Source organism: Mustela erminea, chromosome 10, assembly GCF_009829155.1.
Source record: "Mustela erminea isolate mMusErm1 chromosome 10, mMusErm1.Pri, whole genome shotgun sequence".
Taxonomy (NCBI): Eukaryota; Metazoa; Chordata; class Mammalia; order Carnivora; family Mustelidae; genus Mustela; species Mustela erminea.
The window spans coordinates 64,031,838-64,054,216 of NC_045623.1; the positions used below are offsets into that span (position 1 = coordinate 64,031,838).

At 45.8% G+C, this 22,379-nt stretch overlaps 1 protein-coding gene across 1 annotated transcript in view; it reads left to right on the forward strand.

The window, feature by feature from the left end:
- Positions 1–3,180: 3,180 nt before the first annotated feature.
- Positions 3,181–22,379, forward strand: part of C8B (complement C8 beta chain) — a 42,741-nt gene continuing 23,542 nt past the window's right edge. The window contains exons 1-6 of the mRNA XM_032303075.1: positions 3,181–3,533; positions 3,625–3,792; positions 10,700–10,856; positions 13,711–13,852; positions 15,631–15,772; positions 21,665–21,797. Coding sequence (XP_032158966.1) covers positions 3,701–3,792; positions 10,700–10,856; positions 13,711–13,852; positions 15,631–15,772; positions 21,665–21,797 — 666 coding nt within the window. The 5' untranslated portion in view covers positions 3,181–3,533; positions 3,625–3,700. The remainder of the gene's footprint in view (positions 3,534–3,624; positions 3,793–10,699; positions 10,857–13,710; positions 13,853–15,630; positions 15,773–21,664; positions 21,798–22,379) is intronic.

Here is a 22,379-nt window from a genome sequence, read left to right on the forward strand (position 1 = left end):
CCAAATCACAAGGACAAGAGAAGAGAGAAATGAAGAAGTCGCAGCTTTTGTGGGAAGTCACCTCTCTGTGGCAGACTGCAAAATAGCCACAAATTCCCTCCAAGCTTGTCTGCACACCCCTTTGCAAAGTGACTCTGCTCTTCCGCCTATCAACAGGTATATCATTGTCTCTGTCTCTTGAGTGTGGATTTGGCCATCGCTTTGGTGAATGGGACATTAAGAAATATAATTCAAGCAGAAGCTTACAAGTCACTGTGCCTTGGCATCTGTCCTTTCTTGCTGCTCTTTGGAACCATGAGATCACCATGAAGAAGGCTGAATTAGTCTATCTGGAGACCTGTGGCTCCTTGACCCAATCATGTCAGTCAACAGCCAGCACGGTAAACAGAACGGAGGAATCCTCAAGCAGGTAAGGCCATCCTGTGTCAGGCCAGCCCCCTGCCAACACACCAGCTGGCTGAGGTTGCATGAGTGAAGCCAGCAAGCCCAGCAGAACCAGCCAGCTTAGCCCAGGCCTACTTGATGACCCAAAGAATTTTGAGCTAGTAAATGACCATCAATTTATGGTACTAAGTTTAGGATTACTTGTCATGCAGCAAAAGCTAACTAATACAAAAATGGGTACAGGCTTGGGGGGTAGAAAACTGCCATGATAAAACCTAAAACATGTGGAATTGATGATGGAAATAGAGGATAGGAAATTAGTTATCAAAGACTGAAAAAAGTGATGTGTTTTTAGTGAATCCATAGACCTAAAACTGCGGATTTTTTTTCATAATCATTTTTGAAAGCTCTCTCTTGCTCAGAGAAGAAAGCTATGGCCAGAGAGTGGTGAGCTATGGCCATGGTGCTGAGCCTGAATCCATCCTGGAACCTCCTAAGAGGAGGACAAAGCCTTGGAATTAAAAACAGAAGAATTTGGGAATCAGGGGGAAAAAATTGTATATGCCTATAGATTTGCTACTTAGCAACCTTGGAATCAGTTATGGAACCCCATCTCAGAGACATGAAGGATGACCCTTAGTTTTTAGCGTATTGTCAAGCTCAAACAAGATGATATATGGGAAAAACTGTTAGATTCTAAGAACTGCCCATGAAGAACACATTTTATCATTGAGACCTGAGGCCACTGTTCTCCTGGCCTGTCGGCAGGTGAGCCACACCTGAAACCACCAGGGGGCGCCATGAGGTTGGAATGCCCAGAGACGGGTTGGAGCCAGTCAATAACTAAAGAACCCCAGGAGAGTCCCTTGGGAAGGCATTCTTGAGAAAGTGACATTAGTATGAAACATGAGTAACGAATCCTGTTTAGCCAGGTGGCACCCGTTCCGGGTGGAAGAAACAGTATGCACAAAAAAGTCTGGCAAGAGAGCACCCAGCCATTCAAGTAACTGCTCTCTCACTTGCAGGTTCCTCTATGAGCCCAATAGGTTGAGGAGTGGAAGGGAAGCCTTATCTTATAAGGATGTGGTTTCTCTTAAGTGAAGGCAGGCACAGGAGAGGACATGGATCTTTCTTTAAATGCAATTTTCTGCTTGTTTACCAATGATTAACTACCACAATCAATTGTGGCAAAGTTCAGGTCCCTGCATCCTTTGGGACAACAGCAAGATCGTGCCTGGTGCTTAGGGTAATGATAACTGGGATGCTCCCGGGAGGGTCTGACAGCAGGGTTTGTGTTCTGTGTTCTGGGCTCAATCAACGGGAAGGCATGGCCGCCCTCGGTGGCTTTGCAGCCATCCCCTCGCTGCTCTTCCTCGTCTGCTTTTTCAGCCCCAGCCGGGCTCCTAGGGCAGATGTGGCAGGAGGGGCAGCAGGCTGACCCTCTTGAGTACACCGGCCTGTGTCAGGAGGGAGGTGAAAAGGCTTAAGGCTTTATACATTCAAACCTGAAAACCTTATGAAGTAGATATTCAAGAGTGACTATCCCCATTTTTCAGATTAGAGGACAGTCTTAGAGAAATTGCGTAGCTTGTCTAAGGAGACAAGTGCAGTCTTTCTCCCAGCCCACCCTCAAGCCACCTGCTGCCTGTCCACACCCCCCCCCCCCCAGTGCCCTCGTCTACACCGGCAGCATTAGCGGCAACAGGCAGGTCACCCACCATGTTTATCCAGTCTTTCACGGGCTGCAGATTGGTTTTGTAAATGCCAGCTCGGTCAGTGCTGTTTGGACTTTAATCTGTTGATTCTGAGGAATCAGGGATGGTTTTCAACGAGCTGTGTTCAAGAGCTTGGTCATTTGCACATTGCCTCCAAGTGTGTGCTGGGCTGCTCCCCACCCCGCCCGCCCATGCCTGTGCTCCTCACCACCCGCAGGGCAGGTGCCTAGCCAAGAGGTGCCCCTGACCTTGGGTTCACACTGGAGCTGAAAACCTGAAGACACCCATCCAACATGGGGTCACGGGGCCTCGGGGAGTCATTTCTGGAGGTATTGCAGTGCCCTTTTGCTTGGATTAGACAATTTGCAAGAGAGCCTTGGGAGACGTTTTCCTTTAATCCCACTTATGGGGGAGACCACATAGAAAGGACAGGGCAATTGGCACACTCTTCAGAATAATAAAGAGTTCGAGGCGAAACACCCATCGAGGCTCAAGGCAAACGTTGGTTCACCATACAGGAGGGGCACCTGCCTTTGCAGTGTTCAACCTTAGCGGGAAGACAGTGAGGCCCCCTGCCCTGTAATGTGGGAGAGGCGATCGGTGAATGGGTATGGTGTAGATGGAACTCTCTCCGGGTTGCTACTGACTGTGTTTGTGTAGGGCTCCTAGCAAATATGGGAGACGTAGGTAAAGTCGGCCAGTCCCAGTCATCTACCGCACTTCCCAACGAGCTCAGGGAAGCTCTGTTTCCCCCTAATTACAGTCAAGCTCCACGTAGGTTATGCAATAACAAAACCACGTATTTGGATGATTATGCTCTTCCAGTTATCATTTTTAGAATGCCTACTTGGAATCAGAGACAGTCAATAAAAATACCAGTTGGCTCATAGAGAAGGCACCAAGAATGTGCCAGGCACTGTTCAAAGTGTTGTAAAGATTAAGATTTATTTAGTTTCTGCAACAACCTTGTGAGTTGGATACTATTATTATTCTCATTTTATAGATGAGGTTAAGTCAGCCTCAGAAAGGTTAATGATTGGCCATGCACGGCTCACACAGCTAGCGAAACACAGAGACGGTTGCAACTGAGGCAGACAGGTTCTAGAGCTCTTACAGCCTCTTGTGGGCCTGGCTGGCCTTCCGACCCTGCCTTCCACTTCGCAGTTAGAGCTCACATCTCTGAGGGTTTAACAAGGGCCCGTTCTGCTCACTTGGGTTACTTTACTTAAACCTACCCACTTTGCAAGTGAGGAAACTGAGGTGTGGGGGTAAAGTGACTTGCCCACGGGGACAAAGCGAGCAAGTGGCAGAGAAAGGATTGAATGAACCCAGCATCCTGGACCTCAAGCCCATAGCCTTCACTAAACAGCCTGTCCTCTTGGTTGATCCACACTTAGGATTTTCCACTGTTCCACCTGGTGTCCAGAGTTAGAGGTAAGTACCCATCCGTGCAAAGTCTAAGGCATTTCCCGGTCACTGCTGGCTCTCTGTTGACTTTGCTGAACTGTTTGCTCTATGGGGACAGAAGCTGAGGGCAGTGCTCCCTGTGCAGACCTTTCGTGGACCCAGGAGTCCCAGAGGAGCTTGGTCCCAGACTGAAAATGAAGACAGCTGGGCCGCAGGCGTGGAGGGCCCTGGCAGAGCTGGTTCTTCTCTGTGCTGCTCTGGGTGCTGTTGGTTTGCCTGGCTCCAGGTAAGTGATGGCTACAAATGATTCCCCAATCAGTAATGTGACAGGGAGGATCATGCTGACCACCTCTTTGTTGCGGGCCTATGGAATAAGGAACAGCTCTCGAAGCAATTTGTGTGCATTTGATAAACGAAGATCAACAACTGTCTTCATATTATTGTGGAACCAAGCATCTGACTTCAACAAACGTTCCCACAAGAAACTGACATGTTTAAATGTGTTTTGTCACGCTGAGAAGAATGGGACACTTGTTCTGTGTTCTGTGTTCTGAACAAAGGCCCGGTGTGACTCTTTATGCAAAAGAAGGTTTGTTATGTATGGAAAAAAGAGCCAATTCATGTCAATGATTTTAATTTATGAGAGGGATCCACTGTACCTGCTCATCAACCCAAATTCTTTGGGCTCTCGGGTGTTGTCAGGCTTGCTCTCTCTCTCTCTCTCTCTCTCTCTCACACACACACACACATACACATACAGCCACACGCACACACACACACACACTCGGTATGTTCCCAGATAAATGCTAACTGATTTATTTCATCATTTTTTGTATTGTTAGTAGGATATAAAACAGGCTAAAGAAAATATCTGAGTGAAAGCTCAGAATTGGGCTCCAAGGAAGAAAGCGCCAGTGATTTGGCCATGGGGGAGGGGGGTCCTCCCCATACAGAATGCTCCCCTACCTCATGGTAGGGTCCTCCCCTACCACAAACGCTGAAACACTCAGGTATCCCAGGTCACTTTGCAAGCAAACGTCTGGGAAGAAGGACTGATAGGGCCATTCCTTTTGATCATTCCATAAATGTTGTCTGAGTACAACCTCCCAATACCCAGTGGGTACTGGCGCTCTATTGAGCCCCCAACTGTCACTGGGCACCGCCCCTGAGACCAGGATGGCGCATGTTCTCAACAAATTGGTACTCAACAAATTGATAATATTATGATTATCAAGATTATCAAGAACCTCAACTCGGCCCCAAGAAGAGCCAAGCTGCCAAGGCCTGCCTTATGTGCACACACTATGTATGTGCAGAGAAGGAAAAAAGACCCATGGAACTGTGTCTGGAACGCAGGGTGTAAGGGGCTCATAGCAACCCTTTGCATAGCTGTGACGCCTTCACAAGGCTCCTTGTCAGGCTCTGAGGCTAGAGATGAGCCAGACACAGAGTTCGTGTTCCCATGGAGAAAGCCAAGCTGTGAGCCCACGCTGTGTGTACTGTTGCGAGAGATGAAACAAGGACAGGTGGGAAGCAAGAGAGGGAGTGACCAGCTCTACTAGGCAGGCAGGGGGCCTGGAAAGGCTTCTAGAAGAGATGGTGTTTGAGCTGAATCTTTCTATAGGAATAGGTGTTTGCCAAATGGCCAAAGGGGTGAAGGATGTTCCGGACGGAGGAATCGCCATAGACAAAGGCACAGAAGGAAGAGAAACCTGGTGTGTTCCTGAAACTTCGAGTCTGTTTCAGGAGGCCTTGAGCACAGGCCAAAGTGGGGTGCTGCCAAAGACAGGATCAAGTGGGAGTAAAGCAGGATCAGAGCAGGGAGGCGCTGAAGAGCCCTGGGGTGCCATCGCAGGAACTTGAACCTGACCCTCTAGGCAATGGGGAGCCATTGAAGGGTTCTAAGCCAAGGAGAAACACCATCATATTTATGTATTAAAAGTTCACTCTGATGAAGGAAGTGGAGGTAGGAGTGGGTAAGTAGAGTGCCTTGTTCAATCCTCCAGCCCTGTCTGGAGATGGGTGTTAATCTCTATCCACGCTATGTAGAGTAGTAAAATAGCTTCAAAGAGAAGAAGAGACACCCTCAGGTCTCATCAGTCTCAAACCCATGCCTGGATCCAGGTTTGGTGTTCTAGCGTCTCCCCATGATTTCCCCTGGGATGTCCCGAGCACAGCATGGATTCGAATTCCACGCTTGCAGTGGAGGAAGAGCCTTCAGCTCTGGAGCAGGAGAAGCTGAGAGCTCCCTCCTGTTAGCTGAGGAAGTTTTTTGTCTTTAGTTCTTATAATCAAGTCAGATGGAATCATCACGTTGTCAGAAGACCGGTTGTTGATTTATTGCCCCTCTCGGCCAGGCGCTTAGAAACATTAGTTCTAATCCCCCGCAACTATTTGAGGTAAGTGCTATTGTTTACGGTTCTACAGAGACAGAAGCCAAGATGGGGATATAGTGTAATTCACAAGGCTACTCACTTCATCTGGAACAGAATATGGATTCACATCCAATTTTTTTTTTTTTTTCTGGTTCTGGGACTCCTGGGTATCCCTGCTCCGTCCTGCTTGTCACACGCGTGATCCCCTCCTGGGCTGCAATGTGTCCCTGACTTGCTGGGTCCCTGTGCCGTTTCTCTATCGCTGGACCACATGTTTGTTGCCTTCAGATGTTGCTTTAAATTTCATGACTACAACCACCACTGACAGAGACGGGAGAAATTGAAAACCTGCCACCCAGAAGCTGTCCCTTGTAGCAAGGAGGAAGGATGCCAGTTGAGGAGGGAATGAGGCTGCCTAACAAATTGTGTGTGACAAGAAAGTTGTTGTGTCAGGGGATTTCTACGGAAAGCCAAAATATATTGACACACCCCATCTATATAAGCTGATGGCTTGCAATTTACTGCTGACCTAATCCTGCCTTACTCGATGGATCCATCTTTATTTTGATCAGAGACTCTGGTTAGAAAGAGACGAGGAAGACAGGGACCTGTGAAATACGTCCTGATGTCGGCCATTGCCTTCTATACACCTCGAGGAAAGGTGCGTCCCTGCCATGCCTTTTGTAGATGGATATGTTCCAAGGGCTTGGAGAAGGGTGTTTATTGCAGCTTTGTTTGCAACTGCAAAACGCTGATCAAATGCAAATGTCCTTCAAAAAGAAAAAGAATAAATTGGATGCAATTTATGCCCTTTGATAGAAGATCTAGGTAAAAGAAATGAACTAGCTCTCTTTATGAATCTGCAGGCATTGGGCTCAAGACCTAGAGTGTTGGCTGGCAAACGCAACTTGCACAGTAATATACACGGTATGAGGAAAGCAGTGCTATGTGTTGCGCATACGTATGCATATGTAAAAATATCTAAAGGACTCGAGGGATACATGGAAATTCCTGACAGCAGTTTCTTCTGCAAAGGAGAAGGAAATGGAACTGGGGCTGGCATCTCATGCAGATGCGAAATGTATAGGGTTATTTTTTATTTAAAAAAAAGAAAAGACTAGGGGCGCCTGGTTGGACTGGTCGGTTGAGCATCCGACTCTTGATTTCGGCTCAGGTTGTGATCTCAGGGTCATGAGATGGAGCCCCGGGTTGGGCTCTGGGCTCCGTGCGGAGTCTGCTTGGGATTCTCCCTCTCCTCTCCCTCTGCCCCTCCTCCACTCTTGTTCTCGCTTTCTCTCAAATAAATAAATAAATAAGACTTGAAGATAATACTCCAAAACGTTAGTAATTGGCAGTCTTGGGCCGTGAGTATGTGAATGTTTTTTATTTTACTTCCTGTACTTCTCTGGGCATGTTTAAGTGTTCAACACTAAAAAAAGCCACATTTTGAATGACAGAGTCAATTCAATGGGTCAAAAGGTCCATCTGGTTTGTTTCTGTAAAAATCCACAGGCGTGAAAGGAACGTGCTGTATCCCTACACAGAGGCTGGGATGTACAGATGTGACTTAATGCCAGCCTTTCTTTCAGATTTGCATTCTGCAGTACTAATAACCCACGCGCATCTTAACCGATGTAACTGACAAGCATACAATTTATTCAGCTGATTACTTCATTAGGCTGCCACCTCCATAATGAAAATGGGGTGCAAAACGGAGAGATCTGGGGGCTATCACCACTTTTTAACCAAGTCCTCTCTATAAACGATAATCTTGCCTATTAACGGGCTTTGAAATCTTAGAGAGGAAAATAATTGTGACGCTTAATAGTGTGTGTTTATGCATTACTTATCTACTCAGTCTCAACTGTGGCCCAGAATTGGGTTGATAGTTGCAGAAAACACAATGTTAACGGCGTCTGAATTGGAACAGGAAAGGGGTACCCTGCTGAGCTGTCAAATATATACTTAGGAGAAGCTGAATCACAGACAATATTGTTTGTCAAACCTGGGCAGAATAGTAGGTAAGAGCGCATTCTGTGCCCCCCCACTGGTATGTGGCATCCCGCCTCAAGTAACCGTTTTAAAGCAGCCACCTGTGGTTTCCAGGAGAGTCTTTGACCTTTCGTTAAAGATCCAACTTTACTAGGCAATTGATTTTTGCTGGTCTCTGGGGCAGTTGTGGAGATGGATTTCACTGTAGTTAATATTATCCTCTTTTTAGGACTTTTGCCAAGTGAGAATGTATTGTTAATGACCTTGTCTGGAGTGATGTACAATGTATTTGAGTCGGTGGAAACTATGTGATGCTCTACCTAATGACTCAATCTTGGACACGGGCATGGAAGAAGCCCTGCATAGAGAAGGAGGGTACCAGTGGAGTGGGTGCTGGCCCGGTTCCTTTGTGGGCAGCATGGGGAAATGCATACAGAGGCTCTAGAGTCAAACCGTGAGCTCAGACCCCACGATCACCCACTGGCTATGTGACTCTCGGGCATTTCGTTCATCTGTACAAGTGGGATGTCTTCTCACTTTGCTGTGAGAACTCAGTGGGTCAAATAGCTCTCACAGGGCTTGACATGTCCTGGGTGCTCAGCAAATCTGTTTTCTTTCTCCTCTCTCATGCCTTGAAAAGGAACACAGATTACTAGGGAATCTTATTTTGTTATACACTCTTCTTGGTGGAAGAAAATTAAAATCATAATACCCCCATCATGTTATGCATGGGGGAAATGGGATGCCTAGACAGATTCACTGCTGTGTTCTTTTATTCACCCTTTTACTGAATGTCCCACTAAATGCCAGGAACTCAAGAAAAAGTGTTGCCTTACCTTTTAGACATATTTCAGTTCTTCTGTCACTTCTGACTGTTCTGCAGATGTGACACTGTCTGTCTCCCTCCCCACCCCCCCACCATGGCCTCCCCGACATCCCCACTCAAGGCTCTGCACTACCCATGCTCAGGACTGGAAGGGCACCCATCTTTGTCTGCTGGTGGTGTTGATGTTCCCCAAGTACTTATCTCTGGCCTGCCTCTCTTCTCAAGAACAGTCTTAACCTCTGCCATAGCTTGGCACGATCAGATCTGTATCTCTGGTGAAAATCTCTCTTTTGTATATGAAACCCACATGAGAACTAATTGCTGAATTCTCGACATAGGTGTTCCACGAGCACCTGGACCTCATCCACATCTTCTCCAACACGCTCTTCTGCTCCTGTGTTCCCCTCTCATGCACACACTCACACTGGAAACAAGCATCAGCCCAAACCCCTTCCTCTCTAACCACTTCCTCTCACTTTCTATTTATTTCACCCGAGCAGGGTCTTATATACCTGACCTCTCCATGTGTTCTCCCCTAGACACTGCCAGAGGTCAGGCTCACATCACTCCTCAGTGCCACTGCACGGGCCTCCTACATGCTTGTCCTACATCCAGGCTCTCCCCACCCCTGCCCAGTCTCCACACTGTAGCCCCCAAAACAAAACTCTGACCATGGAGCCTGTGTACTTAAAAATGCAGTCTACTGGATAAAGTCCCAAACAGCTAAGACATGAGATGTGTCTCTCTTTTCCTATCCTAAGACAAACTGTGAGTTCCAGAAGGCAGAACCTGTGTTCTATATTTCCCTGGGTCCCCTCTAACACAGTACCCTGAATGTTGTTGGTTCTCAGCAAATGTTTCATGGACTCTTAAAGACCATCAAGTCCAGGGCACCCAGGTGGCTCTGTTGGTTAAGCATCTAACTCTTGACTTTGGCTCAGGTCATGATCTCAGGGTTGTGAGATTAAGGTGGGCATTCTGATCTGTGTTCAGCATGGAGTTTGCTTAAGATTCTCTCTCTTGGGCGCCTGGGTGGCTCAGTGGGTTAAGCCGCTGCCTTCGGCTCAGGTCATGATCCCAGGGTCCTGGGATCGAGTCCCGCATCGGGCTCTCTGCTCAGCAGGGAGCCCGCTTCCTTCTCTCTCTGTCTGCCTGCCTCTCTGCCTACTTGTGATCTCTCTCTGTCAAGTAAATAAATAAAATCTTTAAAAAAAAAAGATTCTCTCTCTCTCTCTCTGCCCCTCTGTTCCTTCCCCTTCCTCTCTCTTTTAAAAAGAAAAAAAAAAGAAAAAGAAAAGAAAGGGAGAGAAAGCAAGAAAGGGAGGGAGGGAGGAAAGGAAAAGGAAGAGAAAGGAAGGAAGGAAAGAAGGAAGGAAAAGAAAGAAGGAGAGAAAGAAAGAAGAAAAAAGAAAAAGAGGGAAGGAAGGAAGAAAGGGAAGGAAGGAAGGAAGAAGAAAGAAAGAAAGAAAAGGGAAAGGAAAGGAGGAAGGAAGGAAGGAAGAAGAAAAGACCATCCAGTCCAACCTCTCCTTTCCCAGGGCATAATGCAAAAGTGCACAGTGATGGGGGAGTTGCTTAAAGTCCTGCATCCAGCTGTGGCTTTATTTCTTGTATCTCTATAGCAGGTTAGAGTTTATGAAGTGCTTTTACGTGTACTCTCTTAGATAACCCTAGAAATAGCCTTGTGATATAGGCATGACTCTCCCATTATAGGGATGAGAAAAGTGAAAGTCACACAGGTGGACAAAGCAGACCAAGAGGTCCCCGCTGCTGACGGACTGCCTTCTGCTCGGAGTTCAGTTCTCTTTCAGCCATAGCTAGCCAAAGTGCAAGGCACTCAAGTGTTCAGTAACGGTTTGCTGGATGAATTAGCCGATACTTGAATGATAAACGAATAGCCTCACACAATTGAGCACATACGTGTTTATGGAGTGGGGGGGAGGTGGCGGTATGTGTTCTTAATTCTCCTCTGACCCTGTCCTCTCGTGCTGACCCCTTAGAGGTGAAAGGCCACACTGTCTGGAGTCGAACGCAGTCAACGAGAGCCTTGCCAAGAGCCGACAGACGCGGAGTGCGGGTGTTGTGCCGATGCCTCTTGATTGTGAACTCTCTAGCTGGTCCTCCTGGACCACGTGTGATCCCTGTCAGAAGAAAAGGGTAAGTACCCTGGCCTTAGGGGAGCTCTAAGCTTCTAGAACCCCTAACTCTCGGCAGGACTGGCTGAGGCAGTGCTGACAGTGCCTGGCACATAGTAGGACCTCAATAAATGCTGGCTTATTTAGTTAATGCGTTAGTTTCCTCTGTTCTTTGACCCTTCCTTCATCCTTCCAGTTATTCTCCTGGCACACCTCTCCTTGCTCGTGTTAACAGCCTCCTAGGCAGACTTCCTGTCTCTGACTTTGCTCTCTCACTCCGTCTTCGTGGCGCAACCAGGGGAGCTATCAAAACAACAGAACATTTGTCTCTCTCTGACCATTTCTCATTCTTTCTCTGCCTTTATTCATGCTCTTGTGACCCTTCCCACTTCCATCACTGACCAACACCTACTCGTGATCTGAAACTCTACTTACAAGCCACCTCTTCTGAGACCTTCCTTGACTTTTCAGCCCGTTGCACAGTGAGATGGGCAACCCTCTGTGGGCTGTAACAGCTCCCTGCTCTTCCTGTCATTTACTTTCCTTAATTATTTACCTTCCCGTGAAATGAAGGTTTGTCCAATTCTGTTTCTTCAGGGCAGTCCCAATTTCTGGAACTTTTTAGGTGCCCCATAAATCTGTGATGTTTGATCTCATGATATTTTCGGACAACTCTAAGGAAAGGGAAGGCAACTGTGACACTTTCCATGAGGCAGGTGGGCACACAGAGATTCAGACCCTTCTGGTGGTTCATCAGATTCACCTGATAATAAGTAACAGACCTTGAACTCAGGCTTCTGTCTTCTTGTCTAGTGTTCTCCCACCAAAATAAAATAATAATAATAATAATAAGCCACGAGGTCTCTGTAGTATTTGTCCTTCAGGTTCCCTTGTCCTAAGAGGGCTGATCCAGGATCCCAGCTCTGAGCACAGCAGACTTGTCAGAGAAAAGAGAATGTCATTTCCCCAACTCCTCAGGACATCAAAGCAGCCATGGACTAAGACCCTAATGAAGCTGTAAAAGTGGGTCCAGGATATTTACACAGTTAACGGGATCTTTATGGAGAGCCGTGCAGGAACCTTCAGTTCCCAAAGTGAGCTTTATTGCTGAAGTTACCAACATCGATCCAATTATCTGTAGGATTGCTTCATCTGCACCATAAACCAGGACGACTCAGCACGAGTCAGCCAGTGAACCAGCCAGAGCTCTTCGCTCAGAGTTCGCAACACACTTGCCCGCAGTGGGTGACATCACTCTCTGCGGGGTCACTAGCTGGCGGCTGATCAAAACCTTTCAACCGGAATTTCGAGATGTCTCCCTTCCATTATTTCTGCACTCCTCAAATCCATTTTGTCTCTGGAGCCTGGGGCTGGTCTTCTAGCTCTCTTCTTTGCAGACCTCACTCTGTCCTGCCAGCCTCTGTCTTCCAGGAAGAAGGACCCTCTGGAAATGCAAAGGGACATGGGTGAATGGTTGTCTGCATTTTGCTGGGTGGCGGAGATTGGATTTCCAGATGCCATACAAGTAATAACTGTGGTTGGTTAACACGGCATTCTTCCAAGGGGTTGCTATCCTGGTTTGTATCCTTTCGTTGCACCAAACTCTTACCTACAACTAAGATTTGAAAGCCGCTAACTCTGCTAATTTCCCCCCCATAACTGTTTCTCATTGCTTCATAATAAAACACTAAATCTAACCTCATTGAAGCTTGGGAGACCCTGCATGACCTGCCCCCCCTGCCTATACCTCCCCCCAGCTCTGGCAACATCTGCCCTCATATACTCATCTCTCCAGCCATGATGAACTTCTTTTTGTTTTCTGGAATGAGGCACACTCCAGTCTCTCAGGTTTGGTATAGCAATTTTCTCTACCCAGATGACACTTCTCGACCCTCCTCACACCACCTCTTCCTGTTTACCTGACATCTCTACTCATCTTTTGGGTCTCAGCTTAGTTGTGACTTCACTCTCTCCTGAGTTTGCATCGGGGGTGCCCCCTGTCAACTTACAGAGCGCTCTGTCCTTCCATCATGGCAGCCATCACACCGTCTTGTCACTGCCTGTTGCTTACCATCATTACCACCACCATCTGCGATGACCTCCTTGAGGGCAGGCTAGAGGGCAGGACTATGATTAAAAACAAATAAGTGGTTATGGAATGAATGAGTTATGGGGATGAAAGGTAGAGCATAGGGAGTATAGTGAGTTGTATTGTGATAGTGTTGTATGGTGACTTATGGTGAGTATGGTGACTGACTCACACTTATGTTGAGCATAACATAATGTACAGAGTTGGAGTCTCTATGTTGCACACCTACACACCAATGAGTAATGCTGTCAACTATATACTTCAATTGAAAATAAAAGGAAGGCAAGGGTGAACACCTACCCTGTTCAACATTGGGTGGCTCAATTAAGGTTCTGGAAATTCAGTTTTTTTGGAATAAGCAAACAGGAGGTTAGAGAAATATGGACTGCTAAAAATTATCAATAATAATAAAGAAAAACAAGTATAAGAAACCGTGTGCCAACTATGTACCGGAAAACATCATGAGATTTCATATAGAAATCATATATGTAATTAAAACTCCATCATTATACATTTAGGTCATTCGTTACCCCTATTTTGTAGATTGACAAATTGAGATCACAGAGATAAGGTAACTTGCCAACATCATGTCACTCCAAGGTATCAGAGTCAGGTGCACCTGTTTTTTCATTTATAAGATATAGAATAAACAAGAATACATGAATCGACCTATTGGCTTCAAACTGTCAAGCAAAGCCAATTGCAACATGGACCCTTGAGTGTATCCCTCAGTTCCTGAGGCCCCTGAGGCTCTGCCCTTGGTTCACCTTGCTCCTCTCTGCCGTAGTACAGACATGTCTACTTGCTCCAGCCATCTCAGTTCTATGGGGAACCGTGTAACTTCTCTGACAAGGAAGTTGAAGACTGTGTTACCAGCAGACCATGCAAAAGTCAACTGCGTTGTGAAGGCTTTGTGTGTGCACAGACAGGTATAACGGGCTGCAAGAGTGGGAGGGGAAATGTAGCAAATGAGGTGATGACACCTGATGATGGGGGGACCAGCCGTTACCTAGTGCTCAAGGTCAGGGTCATGTGTCAGGCCGAGAGGCCTCCTTGATCCCCCTTTATGGGTGTTATTTCACAAAAACAGCCCTATAAATTAGGTGTTGATATTATTTCCATTTAATGAATTGGGAACTTGAGACTTGGGGAAGTTACTTGCTCAAGATCAGACAGCAGGTAAGTAGAAGAGCTGTGATTAGAAATTGGGGAATGCACATTACATCCATTGACATGAAGGCCACCCAAAGTGTATGTGCTGAAATCAGTAATCCTGAGTCAAGTCTTCTTCTGATTTTGTGGCCTATGAGAAGTCATTTAATCTTTCTGCATGTTGGTCCTCTCAATAGAAAGTTGGAAGTGATGTTAACACCTTATAAGCATGCTCTGAGCAATAGTCAGTACAAATTTTTGATTAAGGGAAAGAAGGAGAAAAAGGACAGATGGATGGACAGAGGGAAGGACGGAGCATACAAATGAATAATCATCTGCTGTGAAACTAAGTAAACACTCGTCTTTCCAACTCATTTATCTCGCAAATTCAAGCAAACCTATGCCTCTCTATTTTTCCAAGTCTCCAGCAAAAATATGAGTATTTTGATCCAAATTATCTCAATGGGAGATGCAGCTCTCCACATTCACTATACCCATGTGGACTGTGCTTTGGGGGTATTTAAGAAAGAGTTAGAGATTTTTAGAGCTATTTCCAGGGCTTATTGCAAATGCAGAATTGTATGTAATAAATCTGAAAGATTTTACAGCGTGTCCATGGACTCATTATGGTCAGTGTTCCATGATTCTGACCGAAGCCATAATGGTTATTCAGGTAGGCTTTAGTTTAAGTGCCTTGTAAGAAACATTTGAAGAGCAGATTGACATTCTGCTTTTAATATTGGTTAAAAGTGATCAGACACATCTAAGGAAAGAGGGTCACTTGTCTTACAGGCTTTATCTCACAAGAATATACAAATAAAAGAGTCAAATCGGGGGTGGGGGGGAAGGGAAGCATTTGAAGGAAGAAAAGTGTTACAAATGTTGAACATAGAGTCCAGATATTTTTGGAGTTTAAAAATAAATGGCTGTGGTGTTGAAGGCAGTGCTATTTAGTGGGAAGCATTTGTGATTAGAAAGTTATAATTTCTAATCCTGCTGCAAATGTTTGCCAGTCTTGTGCATTTGGCCCACCAAAACAATAAAAAGAGTATTCACACTTAACCTAGAACTTACCATGAGCCTTTACTCTTCCACTTATTCATTTAGCTCCCCAACAACCCTGGGAGGGTAGGTATGATGACTTCCCCATTTTACAGGTAAGCAAACTGAGGCAAGGAGGTCAGGTAAACTGTGGAAGGTCACCCAGCTAGCACTACTTGTAGGACCTGCCAAACCCACCTCACCTCACCAGCCTCAGGGAGAGAAGTCTAGACTTCCCTCCTGTCTGGCCATTTCAGTCCCAGCCATGCAGACACTTTCCCTTCCTCCTCCCTTAATAACCTCCCCTTCAAGAGCATTTAGAAGTGCAACACTGGCTTCTTGGGGGCGGGGGATACTCTGTTAATGCCATTACTGATCCACCCTGATACACAAGGACTAATCAAAATGGCCTTAAAGGTCCAGCAAAATGTCTGGCACATAGTAGGTGCTCACACCATCTTTGTTCCCCTCTTGGCAGCCACAGGACTATGGGTAATGCCCTTTCTCCTTCCAGGGAGGTGTGTAAACCGTAGACTTCTCTGCAATGGGGACAATGACTGCGGAGACCAGTCTGATGAAGCGAACTGTAAGAAGATTTTAAAAAAATGTCAGCATGAAATGGAGCAGTACTGGGCAATTGGCCGTCTGGCCAGTGGGTAAGTTACTATCCTCCTGTTGTGTAGATGGGAAGGCACGAAATTAAATGTACGTCTGGAGGGGAGGAAGGGAGCGGATATTAACACGATTCTTTCCTTTCTGAAAAAAGATTGTAGTGGAAGTGGACATTTGTAGCTGCTCTCTGAAGAAGGTTCCAGGGAGCTCCAGGAGCACATCCCAGGGACACATAGAGGCCACACGGAGGCCTGAGTTAGGAACATAGGTGAGGAACAGTAGCTGTGCATGAAGACCATATGGGCTTTATGCCAGGGCTGGGGATGAACGTTTATTTAACACTTACTGTGTGACTGTATTACGTGCTTTCTAAGCATTACCTCTGAATCCTACTGACAACATGTAGGGGAGACATTTTGTGTGGTTTTTTTCCTAAGATTTATTTATTTACTTTAGAGAGAGAGCGCGCGCACACTCATGCTGGGGAGAGGGGAAGAGAGAAGGGGAGAGAGATTTTTTTTAAAAGATTTTATTTATTTGTCAGAGAGAGAGAGACAGACAGAGAGCACAAGCAGGCAGAGTGGCAGGCAGAGGCAGAGAGAGAAGCAGACTCCCTGCCAAGCAAGGAGCCCGATGTAGGACTTGATCCCGGGACCCTGGGATCATGAGCTGAAGGCAGTGGCCTAACTGACTAACTAACTAACTAACTGACTAAAAAACTAACTAACTGGCCTATCTAACTCAGGACCTGAGCTGAAGGCAGTGGCCTAACTGACTGAGCCACCCAAGCATCCCGAGAGAGAGATTCTTAAGCAGACTCCGTGTGGAACCCATTGTTAGGCTCGATCTCATGACCCTGAGACTGTGACCTGAGGCAAAACAGGAGTTAGACACTCGACCCACTGCACTCCCCCCCAGGCACCCAGACAACTTGTAGGGGAGGTTTTATCTCTTTCTGTATCTCTAGGCCCAGCATAGGTTCTGGTCCAGAGGTTGGGTTCCTAGGTAGTTAGTGAAGAAATGGATCTCTGAGATGGGTTTTCAGTCAGTCAGGGTTTCAAGCTTCTGGGGACCTCTGAGTTGCTCAGTCCTCTGGAGATCAGAGAAGCAAGGTCAGAAAGGACCAAAGTAGCCTGGTGTTTGCCCTCCCTTTCTGCCACATTCTACAGCTCTTAGCCTCCAGGAGGAAACATGAAAGCCTCCCCTCACATGCACTAGAAATCATTGTATATGAGGCAGCATGGGGAAAACAGTAACCCTGAGAGGGATTCACCCTCTTCTTAAGCAAAAATCAAATCTCACTGCTTAAAGATTGCCATTAGAGAGAAAGAGAGAGAGAGAGAGTCTCCTATGGATAAGACCTGCTCTCAGCACCATCTTATAAGCTAGTTATTATAATCCACACCTCCTCAGTAAAGAAACTGAGGCCTGGAGAAATTAAGAGAGTTCCTGGGGGTCACATGACTGAGAGGGTGATGGAGCAGACATCCCAAGCCCAGGAGTAGAGCCACAGCGGACCGTGTAGGAGGGGACAGAATGACCGCTCACTGGCCATGGGACCTCAGGTGAGGCGTACCTCTATGTGGGACTTTGGTTTTGCCATCCAGAGAAGGAAATCAACAATACCCTTCTCTCAAGTTCTATGAGGATCAAATAAGCTCATGGGACCGTAGCAGACAAGCGAGAGGCAGCTTGTGCAGGGGGAAGGATGCCAGCTGGCAGTGAGACCTTGGCAGGTTAGTTACCTCGCTTTCCTCCTCTGTGAAATGGGAATCATCATCTCCATCACTGTCTCGTAAGGACTAATCCTTATAAGGAACCAATATGTGTAAGCTGACTACAATGGCTGCCTCCACGAAGTAAGCACCACACTGTACTGATTAAATAAAATATAGACATTATTACAGTACACGAAAAACTCTGTTACAGGAAAGAGAGCCCTGGACAATTCTGTTAGGACCAGAATCGAGGCCAGTGCACAGAGCTGAGAGAAGACAGAGCTCTCACTAGTAATCTGAGCTGGTCAGGAATGGAAGCCTGCCTTCAGAGGCAGTGAGAAATAAGGCTACAGACTGGATTTTCATCTCTTCTAAATTGACATAATGACATCTGCCCTGGGCTTGGCGGGACGCTCTGTAAGGTGATCCTTACATAGCATCACCCACTGCTGTGTCTGTTTCTAGTTAGCTCCTCAGTAAATGATGATTGTTTGGTGTCTTGTGATGGAGATTGTATAAAGTTTAAGATGGAAACCACCACCCTCAAGGGCACTCAAGGTACCATGCTGTCTTGGCAATCACAGCTTTGTATTATAGCTTGAAATGAGGCAACATGCCCCCAGCTTTGTTTTTCTTTTTCAACATTTCCTTAGCGAGTCAGGGTTTTTTCTGGTTCCATACAAATTTTAGGATTATTTGTTTCAGCATTTTGAAAAATGCCATTGGTATTTTGATAGGGTTGGCACTGAAAGTATTGATTACTCTGGGCAGCATAGACATTTTAACAAGTTTATTCTTCCGATCCACGAGCATGGAATGTTTTCCCATCTTTTTCTGTCTTCTTCAATTTATTTCATGAGTGTTCTATAGTTCCTTGAGTACAGATCCTTTACCTCTTTGGTTAGGTTTATTCCAAGGTATCTTATGGTTTTTGGTGCTATGATAAATGGAATCGATTCTCTGATTTCTCTTTCTACAGTTTCATTCTTAGTGTATAAGAAAGCAACTGCTTTCTGGCATTGATTTTGTATCCTGCCACATTACTGAATTGCTGTATGAGTTCTAGTAATTTTGGGATGGAGATTTTTGGGGTTTCCATATAGAGTATCAACCACATCATTTGTGAAGAGAGAGAGTTTATCTTCTTCTTTGCCAATTTGAATATATTTTATTTCTTTTTGTTGTCTGACTGCTGTTGCTAGGACTTCTAGTACTATGTTGAACACCAGTGATGAGAGTGGGCGTCCCTGTCCTGTTCCTGATCTCAGTGGGAAGGTTCTTAGCTTTTTCCCATTGAGAAAGATATTCTCTGGGTTTTTCATAGATGGATTTTATGAAGTGAGGAATGTTCTCTCTGTCCCTATAATCTGAAGAGTTTTAATCAGGAAATGGTCCTGTATTTTGTCAAGTGCTTCTTCTATATCAATTGAGAGGACCAGGTTGTTCTTGTCTCTTCTCCTCTTCTCTTATTTATGTGTTCTATCACATTGGTTGATTGGCAAATGTTGAGCCACCCTTGCATCCCAGGGATAAATCCCACCTGGTAGAGATGGATAATCCTTTTAAGGTACTGTTGGATCCTATTAGCTAGGATCTTTTCAAGAATTCTGGCACCCATATTCATCAGGGATATTGGTCTGAAATTCTCCTTTTTGATAAAAAGCTTCTGCACAGCAAAGGAAACAATCAACAAAACAAAGAGGCAACCCACAGAATGGGAGAAGATATTTGCAAATGACATTACAGACAAAGGCTGATATCCAGATCTATAAAGAACTTCTCAAACTCAACACCCAAAAAACAGATAATCAAGTCAAAAAATGGTCAGAAGACATGAAAAGACCCTTCTTCAAAGAAGACATACAAATGGCTAACAGACACACAGGAAAATGTTCATCATCTTTAGCCTTCAGGAAAATTCAAATCAAAACCACATTGAGATACCACTTTACACCAGTTAGAATGACAAAAATCAGCAAGGCAAGAAACAACAGATGTTGGAGAAGTTATGGAGAAAGGGGAACCCTCTTACACTGTTGGTGGGAATGCAAATTGGTGCAGCCACTTTGGAAAAACAGTGTGGAGGTTCCTCAAAAAATTAAAAATAGAGCTACTCTATGACCCAGCAATTGCTCTACTGGGTATTTACCCCAAAGATACAGATGTAGTGAGAAAAAGGGACACATGTACCCCAGTGTTCATAGCAGCAATGTCCACAATAGTAAGAATGGAGACTCCCTTAAACAGAAGAATGGATAAAGAAGATGTGGTCCATATATACAATGTAATATTAATCAGTCATCAGAATGGATGAATACATCAACATGGGTGGGACTGGAGGAGATTGCGCTAAGTGAAATAAGTCAAGCAGAGAATGTCAATTATCATATGGTTTCACTTCTTTGTGGACCATAAGGAATAGCATGGAGGACATTAGGAAAAGGAAGGGAGGAATGAAGGGGGAGAAATGAGGGTGGGAGACAATCCATGAGAGACTGTGGACTCCAGGAAACAAACTGAGGGTTTTAGAAGGGAGAAGCATGAGGGTATGGGTGTGCCTGGTGATGGATATTAAGGAGGGCATGGAATGCATGGAATAGTGGATGTTATATGCAAAATATGAATCATGGAACACTACATCAAAAACTAATGATGTACTGTATGATGACTAACGTAACATAATAAAAAAAGCACTCAATATAGTGGGACAACAGATACACAAATAATATCAAATATTTATCATAGGCTGGGCAATGTTGAACACCTAACAAACATGGGCATATGTAATCTTCACAACAGCATGAAGCAGGAATTGTCCTTGTGTGCATTTTTAAAAAGTAACACACAAAGTATTTGCCCCAGGAGTACAAGTCTTTGATTCATCAGTCTTACATAATTCACAGCACTCACCACAACACATACCCTCCCCAATGTCCATCACCCAGTCACCCCATCCCTCCTACCCCTCTCTCCTCCAGCAACCCTCAGTTTGTTTCCTGAGATTAAGAGTCTCTTATGGTTTGTCTCCCTCTATGGTTTGGTCTTATTTCATTTTTCCCTCCCTTCCTCTATGATCCTCTGTCTTATTTTTCAAATTCCTCATATCAGAAAGATCATATGATAATTTTCCTTCTCTGATTGACTTCTTTTGCTTCGCATAATGCCCTCTAGTTCCATACACATCATTGCAAATGACAATATTTCAATTTTTGATGGCTGCATAGTATTCCATTGTGTGTGTGTGTGTGTGTGTGTGTGTGTGTGTGTGTGTACATTCCACATCTTCTTTATCCATTCATCTGTCATCTAGGCTCTTTCCATAGTTTGGCTATTGTGGACATTGCTGCTATAAACATTCAGGTGCACATACCCCTTTGGATCCCTGCATTTGTATCTTTAGGGTAAATACCCAGTAGTGCAATTGCAGGGTCGTAGGGTAGCTCTATTTTCAACTTTTTGAGGAACCTCCATGCTGTTTTCCAGAGTGGCTGTACCAGCTTGCATTCCCACCAACATTCCTTTCTCCACATCCTTGTCAACATCTGTCATTTATCTCACTGTGGTTTTGATTTGTGTTTCCCTGATGCTGAGGGATGTTGAGCACTTTTTCATTTGTATTTGGTCATTTGGATGTTTTCTTTTCAGGAAACCAAGGTACAGAGAGGTTAGCTGGTTTGCCTGAGGTCACATTGCTAGGAAATGACAGAACAGGGATTTGACCCCAGGTATCTGACCCCAGAGTCCCTGTTCTTACCTATTTTGCTTAACCATTCTCATATGGAAAGTATACACATATAGGGTAACCCCTGCTTGAGGGGACAGGCACAGGGTCTTAGGAAGGCCTCTAGCTTTAGCACAGCCAGTGTTGGTCGAGGCTTCCCATGAGGCAACAACAGAGCTCAATCTTGAAAGACAAGTAAGAGACAAAACACTGAGCAGCTAGAAGGGCATTCTGGGCACAGGGAGCAGAAGCTCCACAACAGAGAAGGAGCAGAGCAGATTGAAGGAACAGCAAGCTTCTCCCAATGACTGGGAATAGGGTATATGATCATGGTCTGGAAGGGCCACGGATGAAGCCAGAAAGCTGGTTTGGACCACCTACCAAGGACCTTGAATGCTATACCAAGGAGTTTGGGTTTCCTGCACTGGAGTCCGCCAGTGAAGATGACATAGTCTGATGACCCTAACCTCTCCCCCCTTTCCATGCCTTCCCTGCAGGATAAATATGTTCACCAACAGATTTGAGGGCCCGGTCCTGGATCACAGGTATTACGCCGGTGGATGCTCCCCCCATTACATACTGAACACGAGATTCAGGAAGCCCTACAATGTGGAGAGCTACTCCCCACAGGTATGTGAGAACCAGGAAGCCTTTGCAGGGCAGTGGAGGGAGCACATACAAAGGAGCCAACCAGCAGGGAACCGAGGCCCAGCCCTGTGGCTTGCTAGCTGGGGGCGTGTGGATGCATCCCTCTTTCTCTTTGAGCATCAAATCTTTATGCGTACAATGGACAGTTCCCTTCCTCAGGACAGAGAGGCCAGGCTGGCGTACCACAGGCGGTCATGGCAAGAGTTGCAGGAGCTGAACTGGGCGAGCAATAGTAGCAAAGCTGGCAGGGAAGACAGAAGTAGAGCTGCAGATTTAGAGTCTCATAGACCTGGTGGCTCCTCAGGAGGGCAGCTGAGTCAGCCTATGTGCTCTGAGCCTCCGTTCCCCCCTCTTTCACGGGGGGGGGGGGGTATGGGGGGGTGCTGGGAAGGTTCTGCCCCACAGGGAGAGGATTAGTGAGACTCCATGTGTCATTGCGGAACACACACAATCAGCACGTGGCTTCCTGGGGAGAGGGAGCATGCTCAGCACGGATAAACTGCTTTCCTGCGGTTACTGCCGAGCCCTCACCTATCAGAACCAGCATTCTGCTAAGGTTTTGAA